This window comes from Pelobates fuscus, chromosome 6 (genome assembly GCF_036172605.1).
Source record: "Pelobates fuscus isolate aPelFus1 chromosome 6, aPelFus1.pri, whole genome shotgun sequence".
Classification (NCBI taxonomy): domain Eukaryota; kingdom Metazoa; phylum Chordata; class Amphibia; order Anura; family Pelobatidae; genus Pelobates; species Pelobates fuscus.
The window spans coordinates 117859916-117880366 of record NC_086322.1 but is presented as its reverse complement, the minus strand read 5'-3'; the positions used below and the strand labels follow the sequence as shown (position 1 = coordinate 117880366).

The 20451-nt window shown below is 41.2% G+C and overlaps 1 protein-coding gene across 1 annotated transcript in view; it reads right to left on the bottom strand.

The window, feature by feature from the left end:
- CBR4 (carbonyl reductase 4) overlaps positions 1 to 15179 on the bottom strand; it is a 33861-nt gene extending 18682 nt beyond the window's left edge. The window contains exons 1-4 of the mRNA XM_063460021.1: positions 15062 to 15179; positions 9429 to 9570; positions 8859 to 8976; positions 4735 to 4871 (exon numbers count right to left, since the gene is read on the bottom strand). Coding sequence (XP_063316091.1) covers positions 4735 to 4871; positions 8859 to 8976; positions 9429 to 9570 — 397 coding nt within the window. The 5' untranslated portion in view covers positions 15062 to 15179. The remainder of the gene's footprint in view (positions 1 to 4734; positions 4872 to 8858; positions 8977 to 9428; positions 9571 to 15061) is intronic.
- Positions 15180 to 20451: the final 5272 nt, after the last annotated feature.

Sequence of the window (20451 nt, the reverse complement as noted above, 5' to 3'; positions counted from 1 at the left end):
GGTCCAGACCATGACACTCCTACCACCATGCCTGACGGTAGGCAAGACAAACTTGTCTTTGTACTCCTCACCTGGTTGCTGCCACACACACTTTACACCATCTGAACCAAATATGTTTATCTTGGTCTCATCGGACCACAGGACATAGTTCCAGTAATCCATGTCCTTAGTCTGCTTGTCTTCAGAAAACTGTTTGCGTGCTTTCTTGCGCATCATCTTTAGAAGAGGCTATCTTCGGGGACGACAGCCATGCAGACCAATTTGAGGCAGTGTGCGGCATATGGTCTGAGCACTGACAGGCTGACCCCCCACTCCTTCAACCTCTGTAGCAATGCTGGCAGCACTCATACGTCTATTTCCCAAAGACAACCTCTGGATATTACGTGGAGTATGTGCTCTCAACGTCTTTGGTCCACCATGGCGAGGCCTGTTCTGAGTGGAACCTGTCATGTGAAACCACTGTATGGTTTTGCCCAACGTGCTACAGCTCAGTTTCAGGGTCTTGACAATCTAGGTCATCTTTATGTAGAGCAACAATTATTTTTTTCCAGATCCCAGAGAATTCTTTATCATGAGGTGCCATGTTGAACTTCCAGTGACCAGTATGAGAGAGTGTGAGAGGATAACACCAAATTTAACACACCTGCTTCCCATTCACACCTGAGACCTTGTAACACTAACGAGTCACATGACACCAGGGAGGAAAAATGGCTAATTGGGCCCAATTTGGACATTCCCACTTAGGGGTGTGCTCACTTTTATTGCCAACGGTTTAGACATTAATGGCTCTGTGCTGAGTTATTTTCAGTGGACAGTACATTTACACTGTTATACAGGCTATACACTTACTCTTTTACATTCTAGCAGAGTGTCATTTCTTCAGTGTTGTCACATGAAAAGATATAATAAAATATTTACAAAAATGTGAGGAGTGTACTCACTTCTGTGAGATACTGTATGCCATCACTGAAAAGAAAAAAAAAAGAGCAGACCTTTAGTTAGTAGGACTGGGTTTTTATTTTTGTTCTACATTGACAGCTCTCAGATGCCATCTAGTGCTCAAAAAGCACTATGCAATTGCAGCCATAAACTCTGCTGTGAATAAGTGAGCTTATATCATCAATGTTACAAATTCACAAAACAATATCAGATTATTTTGTTGTTTTTTTAAATGTTACATTATAAAACAAAAACAAAAAAAAACATAACGGATACAAAGAAAAAACTAAAAACAAAAAAACATATTTAAAGGCATTACATAACTTAACGCTTAATGGGAGAAAATACCAGACTAGCAAAGCAGGTCGTTTTGTGACCAAAGGTTATTGAGGAAAAAAAGAAAAGTTAAAAAGTTTATAGTTCGGTATTACATTTGAGAGTGGACTATGCAGAGGCATACATTTGCGGATGATGCTCAGTGTGGCAGCTGCCACTGTATTAAACTATGTCACTTCACTGATAAGATCTATACAATCAGGGAAGAGATCTCTCATCTTTCTTCTTCCCCTTACAATACTTCCCCTAACCTCACTCCCTCTGCTGTTCTATGTTCATTCGCACCCACTACATTAGAAGAGGTTTCCTATCTCGCTACTGCCGTTTGCATCCAAGATCCTTGAAAGAGTTGTGTATGCGAGATTGACAGACTTCCTTGAGTCTAACTCTCTGCTAGACCCGCTTCAGTCTGGTTTCCACGCTAAGCACTCTGTGGAAACGGTACTGACCAAAGTATCCAATGATCTACTCGCTGCAATATCTCGTGGTCACTACTCTATCCTAATTCTCCTTGATCTGTCTGCGGCTTTTGACACTGTAGATCATCAACAGCTTCTTCTCATCCTCCGCAATATCGGTCTACTAGATATTACTCTCTCCTGGTGCTCCTCCTACCTCTCCCAGCGCTCTTTCAGTATTTATTTCTCTGTCTCTGCTTCTTCTCTCTGTTGGTGTCCCCCAAAGTTCAGTCCTTGGTCCTCTACTGTTCTACTGTGCCCCCCAAAGGAACACTTCAAGTGTAACAAGCTTTCTAAAATGTCCCAGTTTTAAGGCCAGTTTCATCCCCCTTTCATCCAGTATATTGTGATCATTAATGATTTCTTCATGAACTTTAAGGGGACCTCTGTGTCCAAACCACAAATCCCCACTTAGGCTCCAGTCTGCACTTTTAACATCATTAAACTTAGACCTCACTTAGTGTTGCATTTGACCAGTGCTTTCTATATTTTATGAGTCATTTAACTCCATATCTAGCTATTTGGTAACGCTGTAGAGAGAGAGGAAAATAGAACTTTACTTAAAGTTTACAGTGTTTTGTTAGAAAAAAAAAATGGCATTCATTTTGAAAAACACTTAAAAATATGCTCATATTCATTGATTTTTTTTATTTTTAATTATCTTTTAGAAGCAAAACTAAATGAAAGAATAACTAGTTAATTTTCACTTGTAAGCGGAATTGTAGCTTTTCTGAAAATTACACTACAGAATAACCATTAAAAAATGCCTATAAATCTGTTAACCTTGTTACCCCATCTAATGCTCCTTTTCCTGTTAAAATGTATATTAACGATTTAGCATGTGATGTTACAATCTAGGTCAGTGCAGGCACAGCCAGGGCACACAATGCAAATGATGAGAACAGAAATATTGTTTTGGCTTCTCATTTGCCAGCATATTCACATAAGGGCAACATTTATAAAAACGATAGTCAATGAGCGAAGGTGGAGTCACCCAGTTCTAGGATAGGTGTTTGGATTTCTACATTTAAATTTATTTTTCAGACAAAAAGACAAACAAAAAAAACTATTTGCTAAAATATAGTTTATATATTAAAAATCCTGTTAAAGGGACACTATAGTCACCAGAATAACTACAGCTTATTGCATTTGTTCACCCTTTAGGCGTTTTGCTGTAAACACGGTCTTTTCAGAGAAAATGCAGTGTTTACATTACAGCCTAGTGATAACTTCACAGGCCATTCCTCAGATGGCTGCTAGAGCTGCTTCCTAGCTCAGTCTTGCCTAGTGTGCATCACAACATATGAGTATCTCCTCCCTCTGCATGCAGACACTGAGCTTTCCTCAAAGAGATTCAATGATTCAATTTATCTCTATGAAGAGATGCTGGTTGGCCAGGGCTGTGTTTGATTTGTGCTGGCTCTGCCCCTGATCTGCCTCCTTCATAGTCTTAGCCAATCCTATGGGGATGCATTGTGATTGGCTCAGAACAACACTTCTGATATTGTCAGCAGACAGCTTGCTATTCTGAGCCAGACAGGGGCAAAGCCAGCAGTTTCAGGCTTGAATACAAGTAAGATTTTACTATATTTAGGGAGGCAAGAGAGGGCATGGGGCAGTGGTGTATCCTGGTTTTGTGCTGCCCTAGGCATGACAAAACTCAGACACCTACCCCCCCCACCCCGCCTTCTAAATACACATACACACTCACTGACAGACACATATACACTAGCTAACAGACATACACACTCACTAACAAACACATACAGTCACTAGCAGACACACACACACACACACATTAACACACTCACATTTTTTTTTTTTATTCAATCCCCCCAGCCTCCCTAACTTTGGGAATACTGGGGTCCATTGGGGCTGCAGAGCTGCTGGGCAGCCGATCGGTCACTGCAGTCAGCGAGGGAGCACTAATCCTCCTGTTCAGCTCCCTCGTGTGCCGCGTAGTGATGCCGGAGCCGGAATGACATCATTCACACCTCGCCGCCCACCCAGAAAGCTCCGCCGCTGCCAGCCTGGGGGTCCCTGAGGTGTTTTTTTTGCTGCTCCCCCAGAAAGTGCCACCCAAGGCAAATGCCTTGTTTGCCTCGGGGTAAATACACCCCTGGCCAGAAGGGGCTAGATGGTTGTTTTAACACTAAAGGATCAGAAATAGAAGTTTGTGTTCCTGACCCTATAGTGCTCCTTAAAGTGAAAATTCAGCTTTAAAAGGCTTCAAACAAATATCATTGGCTGAGTCTGTTTTAACTTCCCCTGTGCTTTTTTCCCTTCTTAGCTCACGGAAGAATAGAAAAGATGTAGAAAACTTTCTAACACAAAGTGTTGCAAATGTTAAAAAAAAAAAAAGAGAGAAAGAATTAAAGGCTCAGCAGGAGCATTCCATTGGTTTCCATGTTGACAGCTCAATTTTAAAAACATCGCTCTTACTAAATGACATTCATATAAATTTTCCCAACATATGTTGGTACACAGCCTCACATTTACTTTACTCAGACCTTCACCAACCACTTTTCTTGTAATTATACCCCAGGCACATTGTGGGCCTATACAGCATGGAGAGAGATGTTTCGGGTGGCTTACACACACATATACACAGATAACAGAAAGACTGCACTCGTTTATACATACATACTTTATACTGGATTCAACATACAAATTTTAGGGCACTAGCCTCCAAAATAATTTAAAATGCTATATGAACATGCAATGAACAAAAACAATATGAAGCAAAATGTTCTCACGCACAGAATAGTCAGAGTCAGTTAAAAACACCTGACTTGGGTAAAAATAATAAAGATACACAAACATACATATTAAATATAACAGAACAACTTACATACATCAAATTATTACACTAAAATTGGAGGAAAGTGCTTACACCAAATATAGTATCAGTATAAGAAAAGGGTATAGCAATCAAATAGCAATATCAGATATAAAACAGTAACATGATCCTTGCCAGTTTAATCCCCATCATTGATCTTACCTATGTTAACGATGGCTCCTCCTTGCTGCTGAATCATGCCTTTAATGGCCACTTTGCATGTCTGGATTGGCCCTATGAGATTGACGGACAGTTGTGATAAAATATCCTCTGATGTGGTTCTCAGTAGCAGTGCATTTCTAGGACACAAGACAGCAGGCTTGAGGCATAGACTGTACATTTAATCTGCTTCCTAAAATATTTATCTTATATAGCAACAACACAAAACCTCTGGGGCCAGAAGTGTATATCTTTGTTTAGCTGTTATTGTTATACATAAAATACATTGTGTAAAAAATAGCATTATATATAGAAATCATTGATTGCAGCTGTGTGTGCTTACATATACATATATAATATTTATTTTAAAATATGATTTGTTCTTAGAAAACACTGGATTCCATTAAAAAAGAGAAGAAGAAAAAAAAGCATTACCCTAATTTTTGTAAACGAGCACAAACAACTATATATGTAATTTGAAACTTTTTTTTTATTTTAAACTACATATATACATATTTTAAAGAACCTTCTAGACTACATAAACCCATTAAAGATCAGTGATATTCTATACCGGGGGTAGGTAACCTTCTAGGAAGGCATTTACCATCCAAACAGTCGAAAATTCCTAAATGGAAAATCACACTCAATTAATGACGGCTTGTCAGTAAAGAACTGCCTAAGTTAAATAAAGTAATTCCTGTTGGCCTAAGGTATTTGTAAACCAGATAGTAACAAAATATGGTACATGATATAACAAAAATGTATATAAATATTAAAGGAACACTAGAGTCCCCTGCTGATTGGCCAGGGCTGTGTCTAACTTGTGTTGACTCTGCCCATGAACTGACTCCAGTCTCAGCCAATCCTACAGGAAAGCATTGTCATTGACTCACAGAATCACTTCTGATGATGTCAGGCATGCAGGCAGGCCAGAGGCAGAGACAGCAGCTGCAGACTTGAATACAAGTAAGATTTTACTATATTTTTGGAGGCATGTGGGTGATAGTGGGGGGCTAGATGGTGGTTTTAATACCATAGGGTCAGAAATACATGTTTGTGTTCCGGGTCCTATATAGTGTTCCTTCAACATACAGATCTGTTGCTCCGGGCCCCTGGTTTATAAAAGGACAAAGCAGTCTCACTGCTGTTTGATTAGAATGTGTACATAGATACACATATATATTCATACAATTCATACACACTTTGGCAGTTCCTAATCTGAAACTCTGCCAGTAATTTAAATGGCGCTGAACAATTACATATATATAGTAGGAGAAAGATAAAAGGTCTATTAAGAAAAGCACACCCTGTTAGACTCACACATACCTAATTTACCAACACATTGAGTCATACCTAATCAGCTATTCTTGTATGTACATACCAAAGTAGCCATACTTTCTTCTCAAACCTAATTAGCAGCATACTTGAACACATACTTAACAGTTCACACCTGTGACAAAACCCCTGTTTTGCGGATCAAGGGAAACAGTATTTCGTATGTTTGTCTCTTTCGTGTTTTTAGTAAAATAGCCAAACAAACTCCCGAACCACCTGACCACCTACAATGGTGGTCAGCCTTTGTTTGCCGAACACGTGGCGGCGGTCATTTTAAAATCTAACGCTCAGCCGTAGATTGTCGTTAACGCTCTGGAACTATTTTCGGACACTTATTTAGCCGAACACCGCTGAAGCTTACCAACATCCAGTTCATTTGTTTCTTAACGCACGAACACTCTACCTTTCGGGACTTTCATAACATACGAACTAAACCGACCCCAGGTAGGATAAGTTATGGAACTCTTTTCAGATTCATTGGCATGAACAGCCGGTGAACTAAAACTTTAACTCAATGGCATTTGAACTGTGTTCGTGGTATCTGAGCGCTATTCGTCTATCTTGTGTGCTCAGATTCAAGCTATCTGGGGTATGTTGAACATGGGGACTCCGTTCGGCGAAATATAAGTTTTTGATTTTAGTACAGTTTTGTCAAAATGTAAAAAGAAAATGTTTCTCTCTACCTGGAGATAATTAGGTTTTCTCCGACCACTTGTTGTGGGTGTGTTTAATAATTGTACTGTAAACTAATTGGTTCTGTATTTTGTGTCACAGTTTTCCACAAGGTCCCCTGTGGGAGTTCCCTGGCTGGAAGACCAGCATAAAAGGCCGAGTGTGGCCAGCATTAAAGCAGATCGTTTTACCCTTTCATGAAGTCTTGACTCATGTTTGGGGGATTGGGAGCCGTAATCACTACTCTGCTTTTATTCAGCTGGGATTTCGGGAGAAGTTGCAAGGATCGGTCCTACAGGGATAATAGGATCCTTTACAACACCTATAACTAGCATTTCTAAGCTACCTCAAGCTTGTAATAACCAATGATATGTGATCAAAATGAATATTTACAGTGAAACAATAAAAATATATATAGTGGAGCACTACTAATGGCTACCCTTAACAAATTGTATTAAACGAAAAGAAAGAAAAAAAATCCACTGAGTGAATGAAAAAAGATAAACAAATATAGTTTTTTTTAATGATATGTTGTAAGTGCAAATAGAAGGGAGTTAACATACTCACATGTAATTGAGCCTATTGTGACTGGCTCAAATCTTGTGTGTAGTTATTATTAAGGCAGCACGCCACCTATCTTCTGGAAAATATTGTAACTGGCTCTCAAATAAAAATCCATTTGGATTAAATACAGATTTTTATTGTGACGTTCTTTCGAATAACACTAAATATTTTTTTTTTTTTAGGTTTTAAAGATTTCCTTTTTTTAAATATACATTATATGTATACTATTTACATTTTTGTGTTTAGTATAAAGTATGCTATGCATTTTGCTATCAATGATTTAGCAATCCATATGTAAAATGCAGTATACATAAATAAAATAACTGGGTCAGGGCCTAGTCATCATGGCTGAAAGACGTGCATAGTATGTGCTCCTCACAAAACACTTGTATACTATGGTGTGATAATACCCTCACAAGTTACTCAAATGACTACCTAGCTCTTTGGAGCCCCACTTCATAGCCTGTGGACCAGAATGGTTTTGTGGCCTACACACCTGGGGTGATCCATGAAAGGGAGAAACAGGGCGATCTTCCACTAGTATATGTTCTTTTGCCCTGTCCCCACTCCCTTTGGACCAGCAGGGGATATCACGGTACCCACTGGTGCAATCTGATGGCCTTCTCTACACAGCATTGAAATTATTGGGATTTGCATGGTTGAGGCCCAACAGTCAAGATAGCCGTCCCACCAAGCACCAGGGCCTACTGCAACACACACCCTCCCACAGTCACCCATCCATGTGGACCCGCTTCCTAATGCATTTGACTGCCTATGTGCACAATTTTGAATGAAGCTCAGCACTCGGGTACTCACCACTACTCCCATCTCCTCTCGACTGCAGTCTGCTGGCCGAGGCCTCAGGATTAGGTTTGTACCATGTATCGCAGAGGTGAGGATGCAAGCGGATGGAGCATAAGCTTGATCCCACTCACTTGGACTGCAAGTCATCAGGAATTAGCTCTCCAAGCACAGTTGACCCGGTTGGGATTTCTCGGCTGTGCTTCACGAGGTAAAAGGGACCACAGTATATCTTTTTCCTTCTCTCAGGAATATTTGTGCACTGGAATGTGTCCATGGAAATGGAGATACATTATTATGATGTAACCAGACAGTCCAGACGCCAAGAAGAACTCACGTGCCGCAACTGTGTGATACAGGATTTCCTGAAGCCAAAATGAAGGGCAAGAAGCGGACTCGTGACCTTCATTTAATCTGATTGGTTAATGGACATCATTAACCAAGTAACCAAAAGAAGGGACACAGCTCTAACTTACATAGAGGAAAACTGGAGTTCAACATACACAGATTGAAGAAACACTTATAGCGAATTGCATCTCAACACAAGGGAAAATCCGTCCTGATTTTTTCTTTGCAATGTGTTTAAAATTGTATTTTAATAGTATAGGTTAAATACTTTTAATAAATACTTCAAGGCATTTAGTCTGGGTGGTATCTCCTACAAACTCCAGGTATCCATGTTGGTGTATTTGTTTACCACTGATATCTATTAGCTACAAATTTCTAATAATAATATATCCTAAGATGAGACTTACTTATTAATACCTGCAGCATTCACAAGATAGTTCACATGACCCATACGTTTCACAATGTCCTTAAACGTGCTTTGCACCTCTTGCTCTTTTGCAACATCACAACTAAGAGCCAAGTGAGCTTTTAAAAAAAAAAAAAATGTAAATAAAATTACAAACAAAAAAGTAGCGTTTTAAACGTGTACATATATAGATATAAAATAAAAAAATGGATGTGGCACTTTTGGGTGTCTTTGAAAGCAGTTAAACATGACATGAAACATACACATGTACACCAAGGGAAGAAGAAACTACAGAAGAGTGAGGAAATGGTTTTAGCATGGTTTTAGCATGCCCTGATACATTTTACATTTAGCTACTTTTGACTATATCCTGCTCTTGACATAAGGATGCTTAGACCACGAGAGCTCAATTGTAGAAGGTGCCCAGTCCTCAGTGACAGAATTACTAGGACATTTAGAATGCAGCATTTAAATGCAATAAAAGTAGTAACTGTGATGTAGTTTGAAGGCATGTATGGAAAAACACAAACTGTAGACACAATAACATAAATACTTCTATTTGGGCACAAACCTCCAATCTCGTTTGCTGTGACTTTAGCGACATCCAGATTTCTTGATATAACTGCCACTTTATAGTCTCTTTGAGCCAATAATTTGGCAACAGCTTTACCTATTCCCTTAGAGCCTCCGAACACAGCACACACTTTTGTCATCTAAAAGAAGAGGAAGATAAATATTGTTTAAACATGAGTATATCATGCATTTCTTTTATATTGAATATAGATTTCCACAGAGAGCCCATCAATGGTCACATGGTTAGAAGGCAGTAACAGTATCAGAGAAAAGTCCTATTAACATTAACCTACTTGGATTCCCTCTCTAGTCTATATAACCAAATATTTGCAAATGACATCAGGAAGCAATAGTTAAAGGGAAGCTATGGTCTCACTGCTCAATTCTCTGCCATTTACGAGTCAAATCCCTGTAAAGAGTCATCTAATGTTTACACTTCCTTTATTAACTTATCTCATGCTCTGTTAATAGCTTGCTGTGTGTAATTAAAGTTCAGTTTAACCAGGAAAGGTACACTCTGAGTACTCTGGTTTTAAGTACATCCTGAAGATGTTAAATTAGCCCAACATCCAGGGGTGGTTACTATTACCCAATTTAATGGTACTCATTTTATCTACCTCAGAAGATTTGAACCTGCGACCCAAGGGTTGAACAGATTCTACCGATGATGCATTAGCCAACTGAGCTATCTCTACACTTTTAGAGGTACCATGTGATTGATAATTAAACCAGTTGATACAAGTGCATAGATAGCAACTGGATACAAAATTACTCTAAGTTACATTTTCTTCCATCACTTGTTAAACACACTAAAGAATTGTTATGGTTTTAGGTAACCCTGTTGACCCAAAAGTGTGTCAGGTCCAGACTGCTTAACTGCCTGTGTTCAAAACAGATATTTATGAATTTATATTCTAGAACCCAAGCAAATTAAATAATCACTCCTTAAAGCCTCTTAGCCTCTTAATCCTCATGCTATTTCACCGAGTCCCCAATTGGTAGAACAGGCACATTGTATCCCTTAAGTCACAGAAAACAGTCCAAGTAAATCGATTACTTAGCAAAACTGATTTCCTCTTTACAAAGAAAATTCCCTGATACTAGGAAAGGTCTAATGAGTAAGAATTAATTTTGTTATATATTATTTTTTATTTTTTAATTCTTTATTTTTGTAATGCATGAAGGTTTAACAATGTGTATGTGGTACCCCGACGGCATTCCACACACTTTTAATTTATGACATTTATAACATTGGGGTACATAGGTAAACTTGCATAGATTTTTTTTTTCCATTATGAGAGGTCAGCTTTATGGTCAATAGCTTAGAGGGGAATTCAACGCTTGCGACAAGGGAGAGTTAAGTAACGTCATGTAGAGTTATGCATCAAGACTGTCAAACAATATTGTCAAACAGTGGCAAACAATGGGTCCCTGAGACCTGTTAAGATTTGTAACTGAGCATTTTAAAGTGGTGTGAGAATTACCAAGGTCAATAAGTGAGGTACAAGATGTTGGCATAACATACTGGGAGTAGACTGATGAATATACGGAACTGGCAGGCTATACATGTTATCTAGTGGATGCATAGTTAAACAATATTACAGTATCAAAAATATGTTATGTGTGCAGCACTATGCCACGTTGCTTGCGCTGTGAAATGATTAAAACCAAAAGTGATATTTAAGTAATAATTAAGTAATAAGGCTAAACTTGCGTGAGTCTAATGTGGGGCATGGTCTTGCTATTAAGTCCCCTGAGGTTACACTGATACGAGTCCCTCTTTGGCCGGGTCCGGTTTGCAATGATTATTTCCCTCAGTGCAGTGCCTTGTGACCTGTTCGGTCTCCCGGTCCTGGAACTCGGCTTACAGTGCCTCCTAGTTGGTGCACCTGATGTCTCGTTGGTGGAGAGTTATATCCTGCTTCAAATGCCCGTGGCTCTCCCCGTGGATGCGGTAGGTAATCGGGAGTGGGTGGGGACAGTTGGTACCTTGGTGCCCGCGGGGGGTCCTCTCTGAGGCCTCAGGTGCCCGGAGTGGGCCCTTGCTTAGGTTCTGCAGGCTCTTTCGTGGGGTCGGTCTGTACAGGGAAGGTGCACGCTTTTTAGACTCCATTTTTGTTGAGAGCGTTTGCCGCCATTTTACACGCTGTTAAGGATCTCGTCCGCAGTATGGTGGGAATTCTTTGCCGTAGGTTCACCACTGTTGCATGGGTCTTGAGGCTTGGGCCGGGATAACCCCCACCGGCCCCAGGGGGGAGACAGGGCCTGCTCCGTGACCCTGAGGGGGTCCGGCGTGATTCAGTCGGGCGGGATAGCGGGGCAGCGGCCGTCTACCCCGCTCACCGCCTAAGTAGGCCTCATCCTGTGCGGACGACTTGAGTCTTTCTGGGGGACTAAAACACGGAGTGCAAGCCTCTCCCCAGGTCCAGTGCCCCCTCATGTATCGGACCGCGTTCTCTGGTCGTTACTAAGGTACCCGTTTAACTTTTACTTAGTAAAATTTCGCTCAATTGCAGGAGCACTGTTTTTTTGCGGCCGTTCTGCATGGCGGGCAGGCCCCGCCTCCCCATTTTGTTATATATTATTACAATTAAGAATAGTGTGTGGCGGTATAGCCTCTGGAAGATGGGTTACTACCGCCTAGGTCGCCCCTTCCAAGTTATGAATAGCTCCAGAGTGATTATAGCCTCCTGCACAGGTTACCGCGGTCTCGCCCAAGCAACAGTCCAGACTTTGTGAAGGAGGAAGAAGAACTGGTTTATTGAGGCAAGGTACACTGAATTTATACATAGACCCCCGGCTGGGGGTCTCCATTCAAAGTAACATAAGCCCACCCAGGCCCCGCTGTGTCTGGGAGATAATTGAGGGAGAAAACCGAACATAATAAAACCCCGAAAATACATACAATGAAGTATCGCACCGTCACATGCCATACATCCCCGGCTTTCTGGAGCGCCTAATGTGTCCAAAGAGCGCCTGGATCGGATCTGGCTAGCCCAATTTAGGTGGAAGTCCAAAGTTCAGCGGGACGCTGCTAGCCACCGATCCGGTACAGAGTTTAAGCAGGCTGGGTAGAATTTCCCAGTCACCTTCAAATGCTGCGCTTTTCGCGAATATAAGGAGCTCCCCCAAGTTCTCGGTGTCTTTTGATGCCTCTCCACCTCCTCTATAAACCATCCAATTAGCCCTCTGAAATATGGGCCTGGGACTGAAAGCGCTCTGTTAAAAGTTTTATCGGATCACGGTGGTTGCCTGATCCGATGGAGAGTTCCAGAGAAGATTGTGGTAGCTCCCGGTCCAGCTTACTGTACCTCAGTGGCTGGAGAAGTCTGCAAGTAAAACGCTGTATCGTGGCTGTTGGCCGGTCACATAGTGAATGAGCTAACTCACAAAGCAACTAAGACACTTGTGCATGCTCTCGTATCCCAGATGGATTATTGCACCACTCCATTTGTTGGCCGGAAAAGTGCCAATTTTGCCTACAGGGCCTAATGAATGCCTCTCCCAGACTCGTCTACCTTACGTCCAGCAACTTCCTAACCTCTCCCCTCAGTCAGACTCTACACTGGCTTCCTGTTTTATTTAGGACACAGTTCTCAGTTCTTGTGCTTACTTACAAAGTGTGCCTGTAGGTATTCTCCAGCCTGACCTCTTCGCTTTTCCATCAATCCAATACTGTCCCATTCTCGCACCCCAGACTCTCACCTGCAGGAAGTCTTCAGTGTTGCCCCTTCCTTATGGAATGCCCTCCCATGGGACATCCGACTCTCTGCAGTCCATTAAAATCTCCCTAAAAACACCTTCAGAGAAGCTTATCAGTTAAAGGACCACTATAGTGTCAGGAAAACAAACTTGTTTTCCTGGCACTATAGTGCCCTGAGGGTGCCCCCACCCTCAGGGTCCCACTCCCGCCGGGCTGAAGGGGGAGGAAGGGGTTAAGCTCCCTCTGCGCTGGGGACTCTCCTCCCTTTTCTGACGTCACTGGCTGAATGCGCATGCGCGGCAAGAGCCGCGCGTGCATTCAATCAGTCCATAGGAAAGCATTTCTCAATGCTTTCCTATGGATGCTGGTGTCTTCTCACTGTGAAAATCACAGTGAGAAGCGCGGAAGCGCCTCTAGCGACTGTCAATGAGACAGCCACTACAGGCTGGATTAACCCATATGTAAACATAGCAGTTTCTCTGAAACTGCTATGTTTACAGCAGGCAGGGTTAACCCTAGATGGACCTGGCACCCAGACCACTTCATTGAGCTGAAGTGGTCTGGATGCCTATAGTGGTCCTTTAACTCCTCTTCCCTTACCACCTTACTATGTAATTTCCCATCTACTGTGCAATGAGAGAAACGGTGCATACGCTTAATTTGAAACATTGAGCAGTACACTTCTTATACATAAAGTTTGTATTTCACCTCATCATTAGCAATCTTTGCCCTTTCTGTACCTTGTCTGAGCTGGGTTAGAATGTCTATTGCTAAATCTATAAAAGAAAACATAGCATCTCATGGGAAAAAAAAAAAGTTATTACCGTAGATGTTATTTGTGATTTTCAGAGCCAGTTCCTCTTAGTAGAGAATGATTTTAATGTTCACATTATCAAATGAAAAAAATGCACTGAGGGTAATGATACCGGAGAAACTGACGGAAGCCAAGCACAGAGAGATGGACACAGGTTTCTTCAGGAAGGAAGAGATTCTTTATTGGATCACCGATCGGGACTCAGAGGGACTAGCGTCACCAAAATACAGCAAAGTCTGAGTACTGAATACATAGAGTACATTCCTTATATAGCACTGTAGCTCCTCCCACAATTAACTACACCCACACATACCCTTAACCTATTTAATGAATAGAGTCTAAACTCATCCATCCGGTCTAACCACGTGGCTCATCTGATACAAAGGAGAGGGACGCGTAATTCCAGTTCTTACATTCCTGCACCTGGTCAGTACAGTGATGACAGTATCTTAGCTACGTGTTATTAACTAACTGATACTACAAACACATATACATACATATGCCTTGTGGCAATCTTAGCCTGCTAAACTTGTATTTTACTGGAATTACATCACAGTAATATTTCCGGGAGAAATAAAAAATCATGCCACAGTTGAGAACTTTCTAGAGTTTTATACTTAGCCATGATGTGAACATCTACTTTCAAACTGATTATGCTATGAAGAATTTTAACATAAGCATCATCTTAATGCTTTGCAATAAGCTACTGTTCAATTTATAAATTCTAACATCACATCACAGTTTAGAAACTCTAGAATTTAGCAATTGAATGCAAAGCAGACTTACATCATGGAAATACAAAATTATAGCTACAGATCATTTTAATTCCTACACATGGATGAGAATCAGGTGAAATGACAATTCATAAGATAACTGGGAGATATTCACATGATTTCCATAAATGTTTAAAAGTTATTAGCTCAATATTTACAAACCTAGCTCAAGGATATCTCAAGTACATGAAACTGTGAAACACCAAACATTTATATTTTGCCTTTAAGGCTCCATAAAGTGATCACATGGGTGTCATTTAATGATTATAAATATAAACTTTAAAAGTTGGTGAAATAACTTAGCCTGTCCTAATACAAGGATTGTTTAACAAAATACATACCCTGACCCACTAAATGTCCTTCCTTGTTATTACGTATATAATAGCATCTACAAGCACATAGATCACATAAACCAACACACAGCACACAACCAGGGTAGAGGGCAATGCGTAAATGACAAGGAAGAGATACGCACAGCAAATGAACTACAAGTACGGGTGGGCGGATAGGTCAAAAAGCCGGTAATGTTTATGGGAACTGTTCGCGATTACGGAATATCGGAAGGGTCAATTCTTTACCGATCGCGGTTATTACATGTAACAGACTACTTTTATTTCTACTGTTTTCGCTATTTAATAAATAATGCCCTGTCAATGTGGTGTTGTCACCCAGAGCCTGCTGAGTCTATTACACGTTATGACAAGAAATCTGACCTTTTAATGATTTTTTTTTTTCTGAATAAAGTTTGAAGAGTTCAGGTCAACACATTATTAACTCTTTAAAGGGAAATTGTCATGGAATATTAGCCAATGTTGTAATTTATTAAACAATGTTATTTTTCCAGGTCCGTATGGACATAGCCTCATAGTATTAAAACAGGAATAGAACTTGCTAAATTGTTTTATTTTATTATAGTAAAAGTTGTTTCCTTACATCAATACCAATAACTATAATGTGTATTCTTTTAGGAATTAAAAAATCATTTCAAATGTTAGTTCAATTTAGACAAATATTTTAAACTAAAAATTGAAATTTACTTGACTTGAATTTCAGGCAAATGACCTATTAGTGTTTTTTGGGGGGATGGGGGAGGATGTCAAAAGGGTTTTATAGTGATAGTTCCTGTTTTTCCAATGACACCCCAGCATTTATGGCTGAACTAGGGACACAAATTTGGCCAGAGCATTTAAAGGCAGAGCAGCCCAACAGGAGGGTGTGGGGACAAAAAGAAGACATCTCAATTGATCACCGATGGCACACACGCTCCCTGAAAGTGAACATGTTGTTTGATGTCTCTCCAGAGAATCCCATGTGAAGGGCCCTGCTGAAGTCCTCTTGAATGGAGAAAACGCCCTGTGTTTGTTTCATTCAGCACATGTCAATTAAATCATACTCTTGCTTTGTGTTTACTGATGAATTGTCTCTGGTGTCCCCATTAGTGGAACACCTGAGAATGAAAGTCAGACAGGGGCGATAAAGGATGTTGTGCACATGTGGTGAGGCTGCCTGTTGTGTTGAATGTGTTTGGAGGCTGCATACAAGAAGAACAGTGTCTCCCGAAAACAAAAATGGAGTTCCGCTGCTATGTCGTCAATCCAAAATGGGCACAGTGATTTGCCCATCAGATGGCCCATGCACATATGGCCACCCGATGGGTATTATTGCTGAACACAGACGCGCACGGGTTGACTAGGGTGCCCATGTGTCCCGGGTTGTCTGGGACAGTCCTGTGTTTTGTGGGTCTGTCCCAGGCACCTTCATTCTGGGACAATGTAATGTCCTGGAACAAGCTGGGCCCCAAATAAGTGAAGTGGGGCCCGCGGCGCTGGCATAGTGGGGAAGCCAGCGGGCCCCATTTGCTGCCCACCGGTGGTGATGTGCAAGCGGCAACCAGGCTCCCAGGACCAAGTAAGTGCATGGAATGAGGGAGGGGGGTGAAATCTTTATCATGGACTCACTAGTACTTCTAGTATATATGGGGGGGGATGAACATGAAATATGGGGGGGAATGGACGCTGAAACCTACACTACGCCGCTGTGTCCGGTGTGAAGAGGGGGTCCGGGAGGGGCAAGGTAGTGTCCCTGAATGATATTTTCTAAATGTGGTCACCCTACCCTAATCAAGCCTCAAAATTGAGGTTTCTTGCTGCACTGCTGCTATGCTCTTTAAAAAAAAAATGATGTCGCCATTATGCGAGGGCCGCGGGGCCGGCAATTCACAATGGGAAGGTGCAAGTGTCGCTTTGCCTTTAAGACACTTGGTTCACCTTCCCTAGGGGTTCTGTTTATGTATGTATGTATGCATGCATGCAAGAGTGCATTTGTATATATATATGTGTATGTATGTGTATGTATATATACACGCGACGTGTGTGTTTGTGCTTTGGGGTGCACACCCTAATGCAATAGGCTGCGCACGCTTATGTCGCTGAACAGGGGCCCGGTCGGGTGCCACGCCACTTCCTCGGCCGACTGGGAGGAAGTGACAGTGCTGCACAGTATGAATGGCATGAGGGAGGAGGCTGCTGCACAGACAGGCTGCAGCATGGAGGCAGAGGAGAGGCTGTAGTGAGCTGCTGCATGCTCACTTCCATCAGCTTCAGACAGCATCACCAGTATCCCAAGCAAGCTACCCTTAAGTAAGCTAACAGAGGGAGGCTGCAAAAATAATAATTACAACATGTATGTCAGATTGTGTGTATCTGTGTGTCAGTCTGTGTATCTGTGTGTCAAGGTGTGTATGTGTCACTGTGTGTATCTAAGTGTGTGTGCATGTGCCAGTGTGTGTATCTGTGTGTCAAGGTGTGTGTATGTGTCACTGTGTGTATCTGAGTGTGTGTATGTGCCAGTGTGTGTATCTGTGTGTCACTGTGTCTATCTGAGTGTGTGTGCGTGTGCCCCTGTGTGTATCTGTGTGTATATGTCAGTATGCGTGTATCTGTGTGTGTGTGTTTCACTTTGTGTAGCTAAATGTGTGTGCCTGTGTGTGTGAGTGTGTGTGTGTGTATCTGTGTGTCAGTGTGTATCTCAGTGTGTGTGTGTATGTGCCAGTGTGTTTGTGTGTGTGTGTGTGTGTGTGTGTGTGTGTGTGTGTATATATGGCTGTATGTATCAGTGTGTGTGTGTGTGTGTGTATATCTGTGTGTGTTTGTATGTGTCATTGCGTGCATCTATGTGCCAAGGTGTGTGTATGTGTCACTGTATCTGAGTGTGTGTGTGTGCATGTGACAGTATGTGTATCTGTATATGTGTATGGGTCAGTGTGTGTATCTGTGTGTCAGTGTGTTTGTGTGTGTGTGTGTGTATACATATGTAAGTATGTGTGTATCTGTGTATATATGTGCCATTGTGTGTATCTGTGTCACGGTGTGTGCATGTTTTTTAACCCTCAGGGGTTAACTTTATTTTCTTTTTAACCCTCAGGGGTTAAATATATTTAATTTTTTTTTTTTTTTACTATTATTTTCAGTTAATTAGTTAGCTGGGGTGGATTGAAGCTAGGGGGAATTGGAGAATCTAGCATTAGTGTAGCTAGGAAGCTGAAAAGTTTTAGAAAGTTATTAAAAGTTTGTAAAAGTTATTAAAAGTTTATAAAAGTATAAAAAAAGTGAAAAAAGGAAAAAAGAGGAAAAAGTAGTTTATTTTAAGTCAAAGCATTTCTGCTTTGCTAGGTGTAAGCACTGTGTTTAGCGGTGATCTGATTTCTGTTTTTACCCACAGGGGTTCATTTTTCTAAAAGTTTTTAGAAGTTTTAGAAAGTTTTTAAGAGTTTTAAAAAAGTAAAAAAAAAGTATTAAAAAAAGTTCAGAAAACAAAAAAGTATAAAAAAGTTAAAAAAACAAAACAAAAAAATACGTTATTTAGTTAAAGTTAATTTTAAGCTTTCACCATGCCTAGAAGGTTTAGTGCCGAGGAGGCATATAATATATTAGCAGCCGACTCAGAGGCAACCGACACTGCCTCAGAGAGTGCAGAGGGTGACTATGTGCCAGACACAGATGAAGAGAGTGACGATACCCCTGGCACTGCTCCTGGTGCTGATATCTGGGTGCCCCATAACAATTTTGTCCCCGACATCCCTCTGTTCACTGCGACTCCTGGTATTCAGGGAGACGTGACCAGCTATAACTCCCAGGATTTTATGGAGCTGTTCCTTGGTGATGATTTTTTAGGGCAGATAGTTACACAAACAAATATTTATGCAACGCAGTATCTGGCACAAAATGCAACAAGTCACCTTGCCACAAAAGGGAGCTGGTACCCCACCAGTGTGCCAGAGTTAAAACAGTTCTGGGCACTAACCATGCTGATGGGAATTATAAAAAAGCCCAGCATCCGAATGTACTGGTCCAAAAACCCAGTATGCAATACTCCCATTTTCTCTCAGACCATGAGTAGGCCCCGATACGAATCAGTACTGCGTTTTCTGCACTTCAATGATAATTCGAAGTGCCACCCCAAAGATCATCCGCAGTATGACAAACTCTATAAAATCCGCCCCCTAATTAACCATTTTAATAAAGAATTTGGCATAATTTATACTCCCCAAAAGAATATATGTAATGACGAGTCCCTAGTGAAATACAAGGGTAGACTGGGGTTCAAGCAATACATCCCAGCCAAAAGATCCTGGTATGGCATCAAGCTATACAAGTTATGTGAAAGTGGCAGTGGGTATGTTTATACCTTCAGAGTATATGAAGGTAAAGATAGCCACTTGGATCCCCCAGGTTGCCCTGATGTAGTTGGGACTAGCGGAAAAATAGTTTGGGATCTAATGAACCCGCTACTGAACAAGGGGTACCACCTCTACCTTGATAATTATTACAATAGCATACCCCTCCAAAAAATGCTGTATTGTTTTGAGACTGTGGTCTGCGGCACTATCCGCAAGACACGCACTGGCTTCCCCAAGACTCTGGCAGAGAAAAAAATGAAAAAGGGGGAAACTGCTGCTCTATGCCAGGACGAACTGCTAGCTCTGAAATACAGAGACAAAAAGGAGGTGTTCATACTGACTACCATGCACAGTGAACACACATGCAGGGTCGCAGTCCGTGGCAGACAGGAAACAAGACGGCTGCCTGTCTGCATTAAGCAATACAATAAACACATGGGGGGAGTTGACCTGTCTGATCAACTGCTGCAGCCATATCTGATAATGAGAAAAACCAGGGCCTGGTATAAGAAAGTGGGCATTTATTTAATGCAAATGGCTACTCACAATGCATTCATCCTTTTCAAAAAGGCAAATCCTCAGCTGAAATGTACTTTTCTTACATTTCAGTTTCAGGTAATTTCTGTGCTGCTCACTGAGTGCCACAGTGGGGAGCCATCAGCAGGGCCTAGCAGCAGACATATTCAGACAGGTCACTTCTGCTTTTGGATACCACTAACCCCCCAAAAAATACCCCCCAGAAAAGGTGCAGGCTGTGTTACCAGAGAGGCATTCGAACGGAGACCAGTTTCTACTGCCCTGATTGTCCCTCTCAGCCTGGCCTTTGTATTGGGAACTGTTTTTAATTATTTCATACTCAGGGCCAATAAATTCTCAATACAATTAATATTCTTGTTGTAGTTATTCTGTTATTTAACCACTGACTATATATATATATATTTTTTTTTTTTACCTTTTATTTAGTTAATTGGGGTGGATGATAGTTCCTGGGAAATTGGGGAGTTTAGTGCGTATGCTAGGGGTAAAAATACAAATAAAAAAAAAACCACAAAA